The sequence below is a fragment of the Apium graveolens genome, chromosome 7 (genome assembly GCF_009905375.1).
Source record: "Apium graveolens cultivar Ventura chromosome 7, ASM990537v1, whole genome shotgun sequence".
NCBI lineage: Eukaryota > Viridiplantae > Streptophyta > Magnoliopsida > Apiales > Apiaceae > Apium > Apium graveolens.
In genome coordinates, this window is record NC_133653.1 from 257078052 (window position 1) to 257098437 (window position 20386).

Sequence of the window (20386 nt, forward strand, 5' to 3'; positions counted from 1 at the left end):
AAGTACAGAAACTAAAAGAATGCGACGGCAACATGCAACTTGTCAAAAGAAGTGAAATAATATAAAGGTTGTCTATTTCATTGCTTGCTAGTAGCTGGTCACCATCTACAGAGGTGGAGCACTACAAGGTTCTCAACACAATAACATAGAACTACTAGATGTTACCTTTAAAACCCATAAAATTACGTTCAAGCCTTTTGTTCCTGTTCATATTATTCTAACATATCTCGTTACTAAGATTTCGAATTAAAAAAATGGTGCATGACAACTTTGGCATCGATATTTTTAATGCCATTCCTTCATCCGACATCTCCTGATTACTGATTCAATCAAAAAAGAGACAAATCTTGAAGCTCTTTAATTTTAGATCCTTTACTTACAGTTATAATTGATTCCATAAATGGAAACAAAAAAGAGCATGATACAATGCCAATCTATTATACATATTTGGATCAGCACAGTACAATCAACCTAGTCTTCAAGAAATGGTCGTGAAGCTGACTGAAGTTCATGGTATACTTTTCTCAGTTTTTAATTTTTTTAGCCAAGATCTCCCTTCTGACACTGTTGAACAAGAGGCATGCAGCACTCTAGCTCTATTGGTTTTCATATATCTTCTATTCATGAACAAATGTAGAAGTCTTAGAGACCAACCCAGTATGAGCGGCCATTAGTGTTGTGTACAGGAGATGCTGTGGGAGAGGTCACACACCACTCGTACCAAACCTGCATACAGTGGCAGCATAACATTAAAAAGAGATGAACCAAATCAATAACCAAGACAACAAAATATCGAGGGCAAATATAATTGCAAAATATTATTCTGAGGGCAATTTTGTCATCCTCGCAACTGATGTTGCAAGCTCTAGTGCGAGTCCAACAGCTTCCCTGTATGGTTTCCTAAGTTAAAATTAGGGAATTTAGCACAAAATAGTTCTCCAACAAGGTCCTAATGGTTCCCTAAAACACCAAGGACACCTAGCCATCCCCTATTTCTGAGGAACCACCTTATTTCACACATATGTCAATAAAATAATCATTTCCCTTCTTTTTAACCCTTCTTCCCACTCTTCAAAACATAGCCGGAGTTCAAATTCATTATTAATACAATGATTAGGAACAAGTAAAAGGATTGTTGCAGGAGTTAATATACAAAAGATTGTCCTAAATCACTAGGATTCATTTGTTTATACTATTTATAAGGAAGTTACTAGGACACTGTTGGACTGGCCTGGCTCTCTGCATTCTGGCTTATATGTTTACATATGTACACAGATCTCTGCATTGTGGCTAATGCTAATACACATCCTGAAGCATATATATGTGTTTTGCAAATGGTTCCACTATGTGTTACAATTACATCAGTCGATTCTTGCATCATCAAGAGTGCAGGAGTTTTCATTTGTTGCAGAGCATAAATATGGTATTTGATGCTACAAACCACGGATCATCCCTTTTGGACAAATACACTTGGGATAAATTCATTATTCTCAATGCAACTTCAGATATATAACATAATAATTTTTACCTTGGTAGAACCACAACACCGCCAGAGATGAAATTCTAATGAAGTTCCTGGTCGTACGCATAAAGGAGTCCTCAATGGTATAAATGCTGGAAACCTGCATGATAAACATAGGTCAAATACAGAAATAATTAGGCGAGGAAGATAGAAACATAATTTGGTATTGTAAGCTTCCATCAGGTAGTTTGAGACTTCGAGTAACTCATTGCTAAAACAAGCCAGTAAATATTCCATCGCACCACAAGGCATGAATCTATTTTAAGGACCATAATACACTTCTTGCATCAAATTTGACAACACAATCGACAATCATATAAAAAAATCAGCATCAGAGATTGGCTGGTTTATTTTTTATTTGGGGCTGGGGCATACAACTATACAAATTCCCATGTTGACTTAAACCCTAGGCACAAAACAGAAGACCATAATGTGGGAATTATAATGGAAAGCAAGGTAATCACAGTCTGTTACTTTAGACTAAATATAATGATGATTGGCTTCAAAACAGAGCAGGACTACACGAAACACATGATGTACCAGCTGAACATGTTTGGAGTTGCAGTCAATGGTTCCATTCCAAGATGGACATCTTTGTAGAGCGTTGCATCAAAATAACCAGCAAATCCTGTCAATTTAACAAAAAAGATGCAATTAGGTTGTAGATTTCCACCAAAATGTTCAGAGATATTATATGCTCTTAAATTCAAGATAAAAGTTACTCTTTAAATGGAATATAAACAACACATTGTTTCACATGAAGATGAAAGAATAGTATATTCTCTGATCCATTTTACAGCAAATGAATTGTAATGCTTCCAATAGAAACTTAAATAAGACCAAGAAAAAAGTAACCTTAGTGGCTTATCGTTAACTTCCAAATCTGACCAACAATATCAAAAGATATATAACAAATTCCAATTAATATGTTACCAGCTTCCCTTTTAAAAAACTGGATCAGGCACAAACATTATCCAAAAGTTGTCTTTATCACAAATTTTACTGTTGAGACATAGTTACACATTCCATGACTACATACCATGAACTAAAGCCGATCCAGTGTCACTGGGTAATTCAAATCGAAGCTTCTTGTACCGCTGATTGCTATTGTTAGTTGAGTACTCTGGATGCATAAATGTAAAAACCTGTACAATATCATGGAGCTGGTGAGTGCTAAAATTTGACTTAGTTCAAGTTTGGTAGTATGTAATACATGATCAAAACCATCGTCACAAAAAATAAAATAAGGAGAACTCACAGGTTGGGAGGGAGCAAGCCTTGCTACACGATGTAGCTTAACAACATAAATAGTCTCAAAGTGCACAAGATCTTTATGTGACTTAATCTGTTGCAATATATCAAGCATTTAAAAACATAAAAAAATGCCACATTTAGAAAGAAGAAAGATATTAAACTCACGTCAGCATATAACTTTGATGCAGTAAGCGGTTGAATATAACTCGTATACCTGATACACAAAAATCAAGAAGATAAAGTTATCAAACACCTCTAAACGATACCAAGAAACACCCAAAAATAATCTGAATCAATACAGCTTGATTGCTGAAGGAAAGATTAGATTGGTGGTGTTCAAAACTCACACAAGGAAAGATTTAAAATAGATTATAAAAAAATGAATACTTGGGCTGTATAGATTAAACATACCACTAGTGGACATATTATTCAACTCGTAAAATGTTGAATATCAAAAATTGGGGACTTTGTCTCGCTAAGTATGAAAATCACCGGCCTTAATATTACAATAACACACATACTTCATATTCCAACTAACAGACAATTATGCCGGGATGTTGAATGAATATTTCACCAACGGTTATGCACAATCAAATATCATTTTATCCAAAAACCTGGAAAAATCCTTTTCAAAAACTACATTAACAAAATTTACCCAGAAAAACAGATGATACATACGATGATGGAATCGAAATTCCGTCTTCCTTTAAAAATCTTTGAGCTCCATCCAGACATTCAGGTGACAGCTCATTGTCACCAAAAGACCCTAGTAATTCACTGACCTACATGAAAGCATTCAATGTGATGATAAGTTTAGTCTCAGATATAAGATAATAAAGGTTACTTGTATGTTACGATCAAGATTGTTTTTACCAAGATGTCTGCTTTCTCGGGGGCCTCCCAGCAACGCATGTCACTGGAAATAATGGTGACGATGTTCTCCCAACCTTCTAATTTCACCAAGCTCTGGTTTAACAGAACTAATATTAATGCCGAAAAATAGTACAGCATACAACAAAAATACGTGATATACATTAATTAAAAACAAAATCACAACATGAAAGGGCAAAGGCAACAAAAGTGGGATAGCGTAGCAAAAGTTCTAGGTAACAGACTATTAACCATGATAAAAAGAAAAATGCAACTTTTGTGGTGTTGAAGAACCACAGTAAACTATTATGTGGCAGTAATGTATAATTATTTAAGTTAATAACTTACATGGAGTGTAACAACAGCATTTGGATTTTTCTCTACAGCATAAACTTTTAATTTACGCCCAGTCTCTTCAGCTGCCTAGAAATACAAATAACAATTTTAAAAGAAAACGTAAACACAATTAAAACAGAATGTGCACTTCTGTAAGATATCTAGACATTTAAAGGTATTGCGGTACAGCAAATTTCTAATAAGGGTTAATTGTGTTCACCTCTACAAATCCTTCCCCATCCCTGCCCTACTTCAACCTTGGCCAGTTGGTCTCAAAATTTTCAATATTAACTTTTATCTTTTTTCACAACCTCTCACTTCACATATCTCTTAAAAGAAGTTGGCACCTAAAATGCTAATATAATATGTCAAAATCAAAATGTTGATAATTATAAACCTGTAATGATGCTCTGACAAGAGGTCCTCTACCAGCCCCTACAACCATTAATATCTGCAACAGTTTATAAAAATCAGTAAAACGTGTCTTTCGCATGCAAAGCTGAAATAATTGAAATCAAAAGAGAGAACGTCTTTGACCAATTCTCAAACTTACAGTTGTCACTGTAGATGAATTATCATCAGGTACTCTGTCCTGCAGGGCTTTACTGATTGCTCTTTGGTACTGCAGAAGTGTTGCTCAATATTAATAAGAACAGAAAGAGCAAAGAAAATTGTATCCGGCATTTATATTTGAGGAATAAAATAAGGGGCAAATCCAGTTGTGCAGGTAAAGTACAGCCTTTTCAATAAGTACAGTGCCATAATAACTACTTTTCGCCATTTTTCACGAAGTAGTCTATAAAAAAAGAGATATTGCTTTCCATCACCTACATGCATAGTTATTCTATAAACATATAACTAAATTATTTTGTACCTGTATGTACTTCATTGTATCCTTTTCGAATGTTTCATATGTTTGGGCCTCAAGGTTATCCATTAAAGGCTGCATTCAAGTAAGAAAGAAAAAGACCATAAGTATCCAGATAATTTACCCAAAAAAATAGAGAGAGATCAGAATACTTTTCAAAGATATGCATTGCAGCAAAAAGAGAGGAGCAGTTTTGATAATGACTTTAAAGGAACATACTTGCAACGGTGACTGTAGAAAATCTCTATATCCAAGCTGAAATAAGAGGAAAAAAAAGTTACAAATTTAGCAATGGGTGTCTGTGTAGGCCAATGGGAAAGGGCAGAAGGGTATAAATCTGTATTTTAGAGTGATTGAGATATAAACCTCAAACCGCTCTTGTTCCGAAAGAACATCCATTCTCTGATACAAATAACCAACATAGTCCAAGTACGGTCTTAGGGGATGCCTCTGAACACCTAAATGGTAACCAAATTACTCAAATTTAAAATATATATTAAAAATGAACACAAAGATGTGCACATAATCGATAACAATGACACAGATAAAAGGAACTTACTCTCAACGTGATTCTTGTTATTATTAGGATCCACATCCATATTTCTCATAGGATGTTTTTTATCTTGGTTTCCAGAAATCACGATCTGCCCAGGATAGTTCAAACGAGGAAGATCATTAAGCATTAAACAATTACATGTAATTCAGTACATTAAAAAGTTTGCATTCAGCTGAAAGGAATTCAAAGTAATTGCATGTCACAGATTAATAGAGCACCAAGTTGGTGAAATTAATATAAATGGAGATAACAGGCAGGATTTAGCCTATTAACAGCTTATAGTAAAATGATTTGTTTTTTATTTGAGTCCTAACATAATTTTACCATGCAAATTATGAATAAAAGCATATAATGCTGTTTGGTTGGGGAGAATGGAGCGGAAAGGAATATTGTGAACAATAAAGGAGAAAAGATGGAAGTGGGAGGGAAGAGTGGAAAGAACGAGGGAGTTCAAATTCCCAATATTGAGATTTATAATATGAGTAAGATATAGAATAGAGCATTCTTTCTCAATTTGGCGGGGTTGATATTTAGTTTAGATTGTTATAAAGGCAACTGATGAATGAATAGAAATTTTGAACATTTTACCCTATACTGCACAAACTTCATTCCATTTTTATTCACCCGACCAAACCCAACTTAGTCTTGGAGTCTCCCTCCCTCCCTATTTAAACCCACTGTCTCCCTTCCTCACCTCTCTCTCTCTCACCTTAATATATAGTATCTATCTATTTCTCTACTCAATCTATCAGGAAGTTATACCAATCAACTTCAAAGCATTTTGCAAGGTTTAACTGTGTAAGTAGGAAGATATTTTTCTGGAATAAAATGAAAAAGAAACAAGAACATTGATCACCTGAATCGAGTGATTGAAAAACCCGCTCATTAGCTTCTGGTGACGCTTAGAAAGACATGGATATCCCTTTGCGTTGGTCAGAAAAGACTGTAAAATTAAGTACATGAGAGAAAGTATTAATAACTCAAAACCTTTACAGAGGCGCACAGTGCAAAGAGTGTCCATGATTTATACATTTGTATGAATGATGGCTGCTCTAACAGGCTCTCCGAACCAACGCCCAAGTGAATTTGCTGAAGGAAGTGAAGGCCTAATTAACAACAGATACACTTCATAAGATATACTTCAGAGTAATATGTATCCTAGTTGCAGTTATAACAGTTATTTACAAAAATTTACTCACAAAATATCAAGTGCAATTGATAACTGGCTATGATGCTCACATAGAATACGAAAGGAATTCCACAATTCCCAAGAGTCCGCCTGTTCTCTCTAAAAGAAAAAACAAGAGCACTTATAATATGAGAGTTAAACGGCATTCATCATATATATATAGAAAGAAAATTTTGAAAAATTTTGAGTACGACAAAAATTACTCTCATCAAGAAAGACCTACAATAGTAAGCTATTTGCCAGCTGAAGGCACCCAAACCTAATGGAAAAGATATCTTGAAAAGAGGACCATTTTGGTAATGTACAGCATTTAATGCTCAAAAGACAAAAGGTATAACTCCCAGATGGTCAAACAGAATAGAAGTTAGAGGCCATGTAACTGAGAGTGAGTAAGATGTGTTTATGAGTGTCACAACAGCAGTTTTTTTTCTAAAAGCATAGAAATGATTGTATGGGAGAACTGAGAAGAACTACTAATCCATGACAGCATACTAATTACGCAACTTTCCATATATGAACTTAAATTAATATTACCGAAGGAAAATAAATCTTAGGAAACTACTGTTGATCAACAACTGTAGCTAATTCAAACATAAACCTATAATAGTAATCCAGTTCAAAGTGGAGTCTACACTCACCTGGAGATCACCGTTCTCATTTACTGAATCATCATCAGACTTCTCCAACGGAATCCTAAGCCACAACTTCATCATTGAAATAAATTATAAGAGTACAAATACAAGACAAGGAAGTGAGTTGGAACATGAGATGCTTATCCATATAAAATAGAAGTTTATTTTATACATGGAACTGGACAATCGAAGAATAAAACTAGACATTCTTAAATGGATGAAACTTGGCACCTGCATATTATTAAGACTCTGTAGAATTTGATTCACGACTCTAGCATAATTACCGCATGATGTTCCCTTCGGGGAAGGAAGAAGGCATGCCTACAGTGAAAGAAAACAAATTAATGAATTTAATAACTTCTTAAGGCAGATTTAAATTCCACAAAAACCGTGTCAAAGCATGATGCACTTCATACGTGTCTGAAGAGAGACAACAATTATGTATGCAAGTCACCTTTGAAAAACACCCACTAAAGGGTTTAGCTAACCTTATCACATTTTATGTGACTCGAAAGAGTTTTTATGCCTCAAAAATCAAGTACATAACTATCACCAAAATTGTATGCACCTGTAACGAAAGATGAGAAGCCCAAGCTATTTCTTGCTTCAAACAGATCTCTGAGTCTCTTCTCAGTAATTCATCTTCCGAATCCAAGTCAATCCACAAGCTAATCCTGCCTATGTATGATTGATTCATGTCAGGAAATAATGATAAGAGAGAAATGTTGATATGATTGTAAACCCATTTAAAGCAACATCTTTGTAGTAAATTCTGATTTTTCATATGTACGCAATCAAAGATTATTTTAAAAAATTATTTTGAGTTGGATGGCACATATTACCTAGGCCACCTTTAGTGACTGATTACCCAATATTGATTAATAGCAACATATATGCTAGGAGCGTTATCTCTTAGAAGTTGAGTTTTAGCAAAGAGCATAAACATTGACAACACCAGTAAAAGGACAGAAACTCATTTGACCAAATAATTATATACATCCCAACTTTTAACTTTTCTAATGTTTATAAGAGCAAGAGTATTGTAATCCTTTAGAATTGAAAAACATTATACTGTTCGATAGCTAATTGGTTTATTCAAGTGAATGCAGACATTTTTTCTTATTTGCTTCAACCATAATAGGATTTAAAAACTTTCTTATAGAGAAAACATCAATATTATGAATTACACATAATTTTCCACCTCTCAGTAGGCTTTTCACCTGCAACTCTATCTTCACACATCAACTAGCTTTATGTATTCCCAAATATTTGTGCATGAAACTTCGCAGCGCTCCTTTTTTTATAAGCTACCTTATAAACAAAACTCATTCAAATAGATAATAACCGTCTTCCGCTCCACCTTTACATTGATTACATCATCCTTCAATAACTTCAGGCCCCACACATTTGACTTGGACTCTACTAAAAAGTTGGAATGATAACTCTATATCCACACTGTTTATTAATCATGGTCCATAGTTTGCTGCCGCAAATTATTGAAACTTTATCAATTATATCTTTTTTGAAAAAAAAAGGCATATCCAGTTCAAATATAATATATTTTCGATTTAATTATATCTTTTTTGAACAAAAAGCATATATAGTTCAAAATTCAAATATAATATATTTTCAATTTATTTGTATATTTTTCTACTATCTAAAATATGAATAAGCATGCAAAGCACAGGCCAAACGTTAATAAAATAAATCTAGAGTTTGTACGTACTCACGTAACTTAGGTGAGTACAAAGAGTTTTTTAATATAAATACACGAGGGGTATTATTGTAATTACAGAATCTTTTTAAAAAATTACAACTATGCCATTAAAAATACACTATGTACTCGGGTAAGCCCCCTAAGTATGTACTTAGGGGCATTTTTCTCATAAATCTATATTGTTTATGCTGTAAGAATACTTAATAGGATATATTATAGGCCAGGTCATACCGACGACATGACTGCTCCACTGAGAAGGGCTTAAAACTAAGTCAGACCCCGCAAAAGGAAGAACGCCACAAGACTTGTCATTGTCACCTTTTAAGCTAGGCCTGTAAGCAGGATCCATCTGCATCACAAAACATACTTCTTCATAAACAGGAATGAATTCAAAATGGGAGGAGAAAAAGTTGCTTTCTTGCTGGAATGAAAGAGAGTGATTAAAATTTAGATGTAGTTTAGAGCCTAGAATGAAACTAAAGTTTCAACTACTGAAAGGACTGCTAACACGTTACTTTAGGTGTGTTCACTGACCAATCACGCAATATGGCAGCAATCAAGCTGCTACATGAGTGGCTAATTAACCACCGAAACCAATACACAATGAAACTAATTATAACTAATTGATATTGGCTGGATCATTCTGCGTAATATATTAATATTACATTAAACTGAAGTAGTGAGAAAGATGAAAGAATAAGGCTGTTAGCAACATATTGATATTAAGGTTTGTGGTCAACAGACGGCGTTTACTGATTTGTAGCTAACAGCCTGTGTGTGAAACTGGAGTTCCACTCCCACCTCAAGTAGAAGGCTACTATCGCATTAATTAAGGCGAGTTTACTGACCACCTACAGCACCAGTGGCTCCTTAACCACCAGTGGGGGAGAATGGAAGTGGTGAGAAAGATGAAAGAAAAGAAAACACATCAAACAACAGATATCACAAGTAGAAGCTTCTATAGTAAACATGTCTATTAATACAAGAATATAAAGAGATACTCATATAGAATGAAATGTACATATCAAAAATCAGGAACTGGTCATACATTTTAGGTGATATAAAGAAAATTAGTTGCTTTTCCACTTTGATGGTTCTACAATTTACCAATAGATATCACCAATGGACTAAAAGTATATTCAAAAGTGCGATGAACATGCAAGAAAAAATGTCTCAGTCAGATATGCATATGTATGTAATTTGACAAAAAATTAAATATAATTATACCAAACCTCTGAAAAAGCGGATAAAATGTAGTTAAACAGCTCAGGAGTGCAACCAAAAGATCACGATTTCACTACAAAGGCCCTTAACATAATAATAGTGCTGTAGGTGAAATACTGACCGTTGACACAAGAAAAGACAATGAAAATTGCCTAATATGACACTGGCTAATTGGCCACCAGAAAATATTTACAACTTTCATTTCATACAGTTTTCAGTGCCAGCACAAGTGCTAGCTATTACCTGCAATTCAATCTAATGAATACAACAAAGGGCCATTCCAAACTTGGTCCTATGTTCACTAAAGTTTCTTGGCATATAAAAATCCGGAAAAGCAAAGAAACTTATTTGGACCATTAAAAAAACAGATGAAATGTAGTTAAATAGCTCAGAAGTGTTACCAGAATGTAATGGTTTCACTACAACAGGCCATCTAACAAAAATGCTGTGGGTGGCATACTGACCATTCACACAAAAAAAGGGAAATAAATTCCCAAATATGTGACTGGCTAATTGGCCACCATTAGACATCTATGACCTCGAAATTTTAAAAGATAAAATGCATAGCGATTAACTGCAATTTAGTTCAGTGGGCACATCAAATTTGAACATTTACATATTCTAAAAAAGGAACTAACTAAAACAAATGAAATGTAGTTAAATAGCTCACAAGCATAACCAGAACATCGCGGTTCCACTACAAAAAGCCGTAACATAACAATAATGTGGGTGACATACGGACCATTCACACAAAGAAATAGGGCAATAAAATCCCAACATGTGACTGGCTAATTGGCCACCAAATCCAAAACACTAATACAAACTCAAATCATTATCCGCAATGAGCCACATTACATCCAAACTCGATCCGATTCCAATCTCACCTAAAATTCACGATATAACATTCTAACAAACAACGCGAAATGAAGTCAAACAAATCAAAAACACAACTACCTAACCACAATGCCTAAACATAACAAGTCAAACGAGTCAAAATCACAACTTCCCAAACATTCCGCAACACACACACAACAAGTCAAACGAGTCAAATTTACAACTACCTTAAAGTTCCGTAGTAACGCATAAACTAAAAACTAAATAATAAAACATCAATTGAGACAAATTCGACAACCGAAACTGCGTAAACATGACAGACAATGTAATTGACATAGAAATGCAAATCAAAATCTACATACAGATATAGATACAGTTAAAAGTGAGGAATTAACGAACCAGAGTGGCGACGACGAAATCGAAACCGCCGTTGATGTTTTCCGAGAGGAGCTGAGGAATGTCATCGTTGAAGTCGGTTTCGATTCCGCAGTATCGCGAGTCGCTTTTGTCGCCGGCTCTTTCTCCGAGCGGCATGTTTTACACGCTCACTGTGTGTATTTGTGCGTGCAGAGGTGAGGTGTTTTGTTAATTAGGGTTTTGTGGAAAGAGGGGTTTTTGTAGGGTTTTAAGAAGCGACAAGGAGTTGCAGTGCATTAATTGTAAAATTACTAAATTGCCCTCGGAGATCTAGGGTTTATCTTCTCCTGCCAATTGAAATTCAATAATAAAATTAGTAAATTAAAATATATTTTCCTGTATAAAAGAATGAAATTTGAAATCATTCATTTATCAAAATTTACTGTGAGAAGATTGGTTTAATAGGCAAATGTTATTTGTAAATCACCAAAAATTTAAAATTAGTACCTATCGTGTGCTCATTAACTTTTATATAACACTTATGTAGGAACGCCCGATTTATATTTTAAAGATCTGAATTGAAATATTTTTTCGCAATATTTTTATCAAATAATATTTTATCCTTTTCGCGTTAGCGAAGCAAAATATTCTATTCACTAAAATATCTGTGAAAAGGAGAAAAAAATCCTTAAATTTACGCCTTTGAAATATAGATGTTCCAGAGCAGTCTATTAATTTATATAACACCAGACTGTAACTAGCACCCATCACGATAAAGCAGAGGTTTAAACTCTAAGATTTAAGTATACCACTCGTTTTAATAATTATTTAAATTTGGAGTACTAAAAAAAATTGAAGTATGTCCAAAAACTATTTTAGTGTTAATTTTCTAATACATGTCCTTGTTTTCTGGTAGGTGTGAGTAATTATAAAGATATTTTAGAAGAATTTTTTTTATCAAATTTAGATGAAGGGAATACGATATAAAGACTTCATTTTTGCCCTTCACCAACTATTTAAGCCTAATTAATTATTATTGTGTTGCTAGGCTAGTCTTTTTCGTCCTGTCGGCTGTGGGCTTGGATTAACTAAATGGGCCTCCGGACCATTGGGCTAGTCTTTTTCATCCTGTCGTCTGTGGGCTTGGTTAACTAAATGGGCCTCCGGACCATTGGGAGAATCCCTTGGATTTCCTATCCAAGTTCACTTCTGGCATGTTCAACAACTAGTCCCCAAAGTTTAATACTTTTCTGCACTCAAAAGTACTTTGACCGCATATTAAAAGTAATAATTTTTTAAAAAAAAAATCTGAATAAAAATATATAACTTAAATTTTTGTTTATAAAAAGAAAATTTTAAAAATAATAATTTTTACTATCTTGAAATGTGTGCAAAAAAGTCAAGTCACAGATAAAATGAAACAGATGGAGTATCTTGCAAGTATTAACTTTAGAATAACAATCAGACATATTTTTGTGGATCGTCCAGTGTTTGAACAATAATCTTGCAGAACTCTTATTTTTCCTTACATTATTTCTAATTTATTCTGAGTTTTTTTATGAAGTGTGGTTTCTCCAATCTTCATTTCTATCTTCTGAAATTCGATTTTCGTTTCAAATGAAAAAAAAATGATAAATAACTTGTATATTATGTAACAGAATTCACAATGAACTACAAGCTTGTATTTCTTTTAACTTTGACAAGTTTTGCTGATGTGAATGATGTTACAACACTATATATAATCACATGGCATTGGAAAACAAAATGAAAACATATCACTCTGACGAATACATTGCTGAGGGTATTGGAGATGGCTAAAGAACTAACAGCAAAAATATAGTAGGGGGTTGGAGATGAAGAGAAAGATCAGTCAAGATCTACTATCCCAAAATTTGAGAGAAGGATCTTCACTTGATCTACAAAGTCCGAGCCTGTGGCATACTCTGTTAACATCCCGACAGCAAAACCAAACATCGCCCATCTGCGCCAAACAAGAAATCGGTATAATTAGTTTATTCATTCAAGCACTCGTGAACATTTCATCTGACAAAACTTCAATTGTAGCATAATAAAGAACGTTTTCTCAGGGGGCGAGGGAAGGAAGATGGAAGAGACTTTTGAGTAGAGTTTAACAGCTTTCAGATTTTATATCTACAAGAATACCGCCTACACCCAAGCTACCTTGTTATATAAGTTTAACTAAACACTAGTGGACCAATAATATATTTTAGAACAAACAGGTATGGTAGGGCGGGCAGAAGTAGGGTGGGGATAACTGCGTTCTTCTTGCAAGTACAAAATGCTTTAGCGCAAGTTTCAGAAGATACATTTGGAGTACTTTGGCATGGAACCTATCTACATGCTCATTGCTATTGGCAAATCTGATTCATATGAACTAGTACAAAGCCCCTTGTCACCCCATATATTGTGGAATACAGCTTCAAGCTCCTTAGACTCATTATAGTGATGTGAATCAGATTTGCCAGTAGTTGCCATACTAGAGTTGAATAGACTTTCTAAATCGAAGTCAGGTTCCTAAATCCAAGTAATAATACAGAAAATGCATGTCTACTTCCATATTATTACCTGCATCACTTCACGTACAGAGCTTGTAGGAAAGATATGAAATAGTATCATAATGTTTTAGAAGACTTCCTAAAACATAATTGAGCACATCAGCTAAGAAACTTCAGTCATTCACTCACTGCTCATAAGTTTGTACCTATTGACCATAGGATTAATGCTCTATATACTAGGTTGTATCAGGTAAATTGTGTGATTTCTTAACTCATAACCTCAAGTTAGTACACCCAAAATTATAGCCTAATTATAACCTCAGGTAATTTACTACTGAAAAATGCTTGGAAGGAATTAAGAAAAAATAAACCTTAGCATTGTAGCCTAATGTATTTCTTAATTCTCATAAAAACAAGAGATTGAGGGTTCAGTGAGCAATGCGATATGAGTATGAGTAAACAAATTTCTGCAATTTTCGATTACTAAAAGACAGTAGTACATATGAAAATATTACCTGCCATTGGAAATTTCATTCTTGGCAAGAAACCCAAAGAAAGGACCCTGATTAGCCTCCTCCAATTTCTTTTTCTTGAAATACTCCTGCAACTCCTTGGCCTTCTGTCTCTGAAACTCCATAGTCACTACACCCTTTTTCCCATTCTCCACAACCGGTGGCGAAACAGCCACCGGCTTAGGAGGTGGAACTGATGGTGCTGAAGGAGGAGTAGGTCTTGCAGGAGGAGTAGCCACAGGTCTTCTTATAGGCCCATCAGCCTGAGAGCTCCTGATTGTAAGAATAGAAGGCTTTGTTGCTGAAAATCTGAAAATGGTAGGACTAGAGGATGATGAAGATGATGAGGTTGGTTTTGTTATCTTAATGCATGGAAATGCTGCTGTTGCTGCTGACATGGTTGAACTTGTTAGATTATAACTTTGCAACTTTTTGTGGGGGTTGGATTGGAATATTGGATGGAGGGTGTTTTGTTGTGAATTATCATTGAATCTTTGAATTTGGTATGTGGACAAGATGTAGCCAAGTTTCTGATTCACAACTTGTCATAACTCATACCTCACGGAAATATATACATTCTGCAGTACTGAGTTTTTACTTTTTACAACTGCATTATACACTTTTTTTATCAATTACTCCTATAAAAAAATGAAAAATGAGTTTGAAGTTAAAGTTCTTACCAATTTCATATATGAGAATCATATTAACTTTCAAAAAAAATCTATTTTGGAAAGGGCAACAAACCTGGGGGCAGGGTATATCTCATCTGATTATCAGTCGATGACACTTTTTTTCAGGGTGGATTTTTCGCCTATGCAGAGCAATGATGTAGGGTTCTATAAATGGGAAATTTTATCAGATCCTTAATTCAATAATTACAAATATAATTACAAATATACTTATTTGCTCGTATCTCCTACAAATTTTTTTTAAAAATGACAGATTTGTAATTACAAAAACAATCTTAATACAATACAGATCCAAAAATGAAATGACCTACTCCTAAGATGACACCTTCAAGACAATTATTGATGTTCACCATTCTTCTTCATACTTTCTTCGAGAGCAAAACGACTTGCACATGTCAAGTCTGTAATATTTGTCCAAATCAGCTGTTTGAGGCTCCAACATAATTATGCTGCACGACAAGTCCTTTCATTGTCCAATTTGTTATCTTCCGGTATCACTACATTATGCTGCACGAACATGCCCTATCACTCATGTTGTCAAATTCATTATCTGATCCATCATCACTGTTATAGCACGAAGTTCACAACATAAGTATAAATGAAAAGTAGGAGATGAGATTGTAGGAGTACACAGTTTCAGCAAACAGACAGTGCAATCTAAAAACACACAAGGTAAAGAGTATACAATATATGCATAGATCAAGTAATTCCAAATATACTTTTAGAATTTAGTTATATATGAGTAAGTTCGCACCGAATAATCATAGTTTATTAGTCAATGAACAAGAATAGCATCGAGGCTGATTAATGTAAAACTGGCACTGAATAAATTTTTAGAAAAAGGAGTACAAAGCCAGGTTGAAGTGAAGCCGGGTTTACACACTTTATACATTGATGATTCTAACATTTCCAAAGTATTTTTATCGCTAGAAAAAATTATTACTTATCATACTGAACCAACTCTCCTGTTACTCAAGAAATTAATTTTACTTGATTTTAAGAATCTGCATAATCTAGTTTATCTAATAGCAAGGTCTTGCATGTCTCGCTAAAAAACAATTGCTTTGTACATACTATCAAGCATTAGACTGACTTAATCTATCCGGCTCCCTAAACATATGCAGTAGAATTTAAATTCTGCTACTTTTCACTAGAGTTGTTTTTACACATTCAAATTTAAGGAAAAAAATATCACCACAGCATTGAGTATTTGATAACAAACAGTATAAAGTTGTACTAGCAATTATTTAAGAAAATACAATTGTAATGAAATACAAGAGAATTCAGTAGTTTACCCACATGCAGACGGAACATGCATAATGTATAATGACAAAAGCAAAAATTAGTCCTACTGGAAATTTAGAAAGTGTGGCACGAGTAAAAGAAAGATGTAAGAAACATCCTCTGATCTATTCTAATTACAAAGTAGTTCTCGTACCTGATCTCGAATTCCCTGACCTCGACAAGCTCTCCTCCACTCACATCCATCCACTGGATTTTCCGCCTTTCTAAGTAATCTGTATAGCTGCTACTCTTTTCGCTTGCAGCATCAATCTCAAAACTAACCCTCCTTGAAACCGGAAGTATAGTTGTTGACTTCTTCAAGCTACTCTTGAGATCATTCTGGTTTGTAACTATGTCACTGTCAACAGCATCAGTCTTCTTACCGTCATCCTTCTCTTCATCAAAAACAGCAGGTTCGGGCAAGACATCAGGCTGTTGAGTTGGTCCTACCTTTAAAGGAGATGGTCCCTCGGGTCCTGAGGCAGTGTGACCAAAGCAGACAAATGAGGCGCACCCGCGCACAAGTCGATTCTTATTGGAAGCCAGCTGGAGATCAGGATTGGAATTTTGGTCCACTAACTGATAGTGACTCCACGGCGTAACTCTCATGGGTTTTTCTTCAGTCTTCTGACCCAAGAGAAGAAGGGCTAGACCCTTACTATACCCGGAAGCTGAAGCAGAAAAAAATCCACCTCCTTCCACTGCCAATAACATCAGTTCTGATCATCCACGCATCACAACTTAGCCCTTGAATGAATTCGCTCAACCTCAAACAACCTAAGCTACCTGCCTCGGCCACTTTAACTAATTAGCAGTGACATTATGTCAGCAGAAAGAAAACAAAAGGCAAAAAAGAACTATGCACTTTCAATAGTTAGGCAAATTTCTAACAGCCCTGAACATTGTCATATTACTGAAAAGTACCCAGTTGTAGCTCTGAACCTCATAAAAAGACAACAAAGCACAAACGGAATTGATAGAGATATCTCTTTTATTCAATATAAATCGAAAACTTTTTCACACAAATCAGATCATTTACCAAAATACTGAGCTTCACATACAAAACAACAATTAACAATACTATTGAAATTCACCTAAGAAACAAAAAAAAAGAAGTAAAAAACAAATTTTAATCTAAGAAAATAAAATTAAAATACTATAGAAGATCGCTAAAGAAATTTATCTAGGCGTAAATTTAACCTAAATGGGCATGGATTTCAATTTACATCGTTTTAAATCAAATTTAAATCTCTGCATATAATTTGCAAGTTCAGTAGGACTAAACTTGTGGCACTCCCCTGTGCTTAACCAAATAATTTTATCTTACTTTCTACAAGCAAAATCTAAGATGTTTCTGAATCAGCTTCATTAGAGGCTACAGAAAAACTCTATGTGCAATTACTTCTTCGAACTCTGTTTCATTAATTTGCAACTCTCTCTCTCTCTCTCTCTCTCTCTCTCTCTCTCTCTTTCTCTCTCTCTCTCTCCAGCTCCCCCCCTCTCAATTTCATAAATTTCTTCAAACAAAAGTTAATTACAATAAATTTAAACAAGCCCACACACAATTGTTATTAGAAACTCAATCTATACACTACACAAACCAACAATCTCATTCATAACAGATGCATCAAACAACATAAACAAATAAAGTCTCATTCAAATCTAAGAAGCATAATCAATACAAAGACTGTATAAAAAAAACTCACAGATCTGAGTCCTGAGAGAGATTAAAAGTTCTATAGCAACTGCACAACACTGGATCTGATTGTAGAATGCTTAATCAAAAAAATTTAAAAATCTAAACAATTGCATATAGAATTTTCAGACAGTATGCCAGTGTATATGTATGTATATATGTGTGTGTATAGTATGAATGACTAGATAATACTAGAATAGACAGCAGTATATATAGTACGAGAGTTACCGGATGTTTTTATACGTACATATCTCTAACTCCTTAACTGGAAAGTCCACCACTGACACGGTTAATGCGTCGGCTCTTTATTATTTTTTCCGATATTTCCGATAATTTTCCCGAATGATGATAAATAAATTCACGTAATATTATTCTCATAAATGAGATAATGACACGTGTTATTAAAAAAATATTTTTGGGATAATTTTTAATCATATAACATTGCTCTATTAAAAATCAGGCTTAATTATAAATCAAATTTTGAAGTATGGTATTCCCTCCGTTCCTAAAAACTTTTCTCACTTTTCTTTTTAGGTAAATCAAAATTTTCTACTTTTAACATAAAAGTAAAAAAATATTACATTAAAAAAAAAATTCCTATCTAAATATTCTATTTTATTTCCCCCCACTTACTTATCTATACTCATTCTCTCACCACCGACTCTTATTATTCTCTTTTCTCTCCCTTCTCTCTGCCGCCATCAAAACCCTAATTTCTCTTCTTCATAAATATGAGTGTTCATTACAGGTTTTCCGATTCCGATGATGAATCTACAAATATGTATGAGTGCTCCGATCCCCATCACTGTGATAAAGGTGATTTATGTGATGGGGAACACAGTTACAGTCGAGAAGATATTCGATTGAGATGTGGTCCAAATAGTTTTGAGGAATCGATGGCGAAATCATATGAGATGGTGGCGAAATCAGATGAAAACCCTAAATCGACATTGCATGCAAGTGAGATTGAAGTCACCTTGGATCAAAACGATGCTCCTCCATCCCCTCTTTCTTCAGATCCAGTGGTTGCTCGCGACGACTTGGATGTTGAGGTCGATTCAGAAGATGCATGTTCTCGGTCCTAATCGTTTTTTCGATTGTTGTTGTAAGGAATCGTTTTACTTCGACTGTTGTTATTTCTTTGATTTATTCTGTTAAATCGATTGTTGTATATTCGATTGTTGTTTTAGTTTATTCGATTGTTGTTTTAGTGTATTTGAATGATGCCTTGTGGCATATTCTTTGTTTTATTGGTAACACATATGCCAAGAAGACCCACAGTGGCAACAAGTTTATCAACAAGGGGACTTTACATTCATTCTGGTGCAACAACCTCCAAACAGTCCAGATTTACATATTCTGGACTTGGGTTTTTTTAGAAGCATTCAGTCTTTAATGCACAAAAAAATGCCAAAAGATGTCCATGATATGTTGGATGCAGTACATCAAGCATTCTATGAACTAGATGCAAGGACACTAGCAAATGTATGGTTATCATATCAATATGTCATGAATGAAGTGCTGAAAGTAAAAGGCTCGAATGATTACCTTGTGCTTCATGTTAACAAGAAAAAATTAGCAGCTGAGGGTAAGCTAACAGTGCAAGTCACTGCACCAATGTGGGTTGTTCACGAGGCATAGAATCATATACATGGACCAAACAGAGCATCAAGTTCAACAGATTAATTGGGGACATGTAAGCATTATTTTGCAGTATTAGTGCTACAAGTAAGCTTAGTTTTAAGCAGTGGTTGTATTAAAAGTAAGCTTAGTTTTAAGCACAACATGTATATATAAATATTTGATCTCAGAATGTCCCCAAGCATCATCGACAACCTCCACGACCACTAACCACACACAAGCCACCAGTAATTTGGTTGCTCATGGCACATAAGGGCAGTATTTTGTCTCAGCAATAAGAACTATCATCACCGATCACATACACTAAATCACAACACCAAGTAATTTCAACAAACAGAGGGATGAACACTGGAGTATACCACAACACCAAGTAATTACAATCACAAATGGTTTAACAATCAAATACATAAACAATCAAATATACCAAGTCATTATAACATCACAACACCAATTCCTTACAATCAAATATACCAAGTCATTTTAACATCACAACACCAATTCCTTACAATCGAATAAACTAAAATAACAATCGAATATACAATAATCGAATATACAACAATCGAATAAAAGTACACTAAATCAACAATCGAAGCAGATAAGGGCATAAACAATCAAATAAACAGGGATTCATTAAAATCGATTTAACCGAATAAATCAAATAAATAACACTAAACCACAACCCCAATTCC

General features: G+C 34.5%; 3 protein-coding genes across 5 annotated transcripts; all 3 read right to left on the reverse strand.

Moving 5' to 3' along the window:
• Positions 1-337: 337 nt before the first annotated feature.
• LOC141671879 (protein arginine N-methyltransferase 1.5) lies at positions 338-11611 on the reverse strand. Of its 2 annotated transcripts, XM_074478301.1 has the most exons (23): positions 11402-11610; positions 9176-9293; positions 7796-7905; positions 7459-7548; positions 7234-7299; positions 6606-6694; positions 6437-6512; positions 6263-6349; positions 5410-5494; positions 5217-5308; positions 5070-5105; positions 4857-4925; positions 4536-4604; positions 4380-4433; positions 3995-4069; positions 3650-3742; positions 3455-3558; positions 2942-2990; positions 2781-2867; positions 2562-2667; positions 2063-2150; positions 1529-1622; positions 338-726 (listed from the first exon to the last, which is right to left on the reverse strand). In XM_074478301.1, exons 1-23 carry the CDS (start codon positions 11534-11536, stop codon positions 643-645), a joined length of 1956 nt encoding a protein of 651 aa, XP_074334402.1. In that variant the 5' UTR covers positions 11537-11610; the 3' UTR covers positions 338-642. The 2 variants fall into 2 exon arrangements, with proteins under 2 accessions (XP_074334402.1, XP_074334403.1); XM_074478302.1 differs by lacking the exons at positions 338-726; positions 1529-1622; positions 2063-2150 and having other exon boundaries at positions 2558-2667; positions 3432-3558; positions 11402-11611.
• Positions 11612-12986: 1375 nt separating this feature from the next.
• LOC141673017 (light-harvesting complex-like protein OHP2, chloroplastic) lies at positions 12987-14917 on the reverse strand. The gene is made up of 2 exons (XM_074479748.1): positions 14391-14917; positions 12987-13340 (listed from the first exon to the last, which is right to left on the reverse strand). The coding sequence occupies exons 1-2, from the start codon at positions 14783-14785 to the stop codon at positions 13226-13228; spliced, it is 510 nt and encodes a 169-aa protein (XP_074335849.1). The 5' UTR covers positions 14786-14917; the 3' UTR covers positions 12987-13225.
• Positions 14918-15221: 304 nt separating this feature from the next.
• LOC141672444 (uncharacterized) lies at positions 15222-18254 on the reverse strand. 2 transcript variants are annotated; one of them, XM_074479049.1, is made up of 3 exons: positions 18067-18254; positions 16515-17146; positions 15222-15640 (listed from the first exon to the last, which is right to left on the reverse strand). In XM_074479049.1, exons 2-3 carry the CDS (start codon positions 17072-17074, stop codon positions 15574-15576), a joined length of 627 nt encoding a protein of 208 aa, XP_074335150.1. In that variant the 5' UTR covers positions 17075-17146; positions 18067-18254; the 3' UTR covers positions 15222-15573. The 2 variants fall into 2 exon arrangements, with proteins under 2 accessions (XP_074335150.1, XP_074335151.1); XM_074479050.1 differs by having other exon boundaries at positions 16515-17164.
• Positions 18255-20386: the final 2132 nt, after the last annotated feature.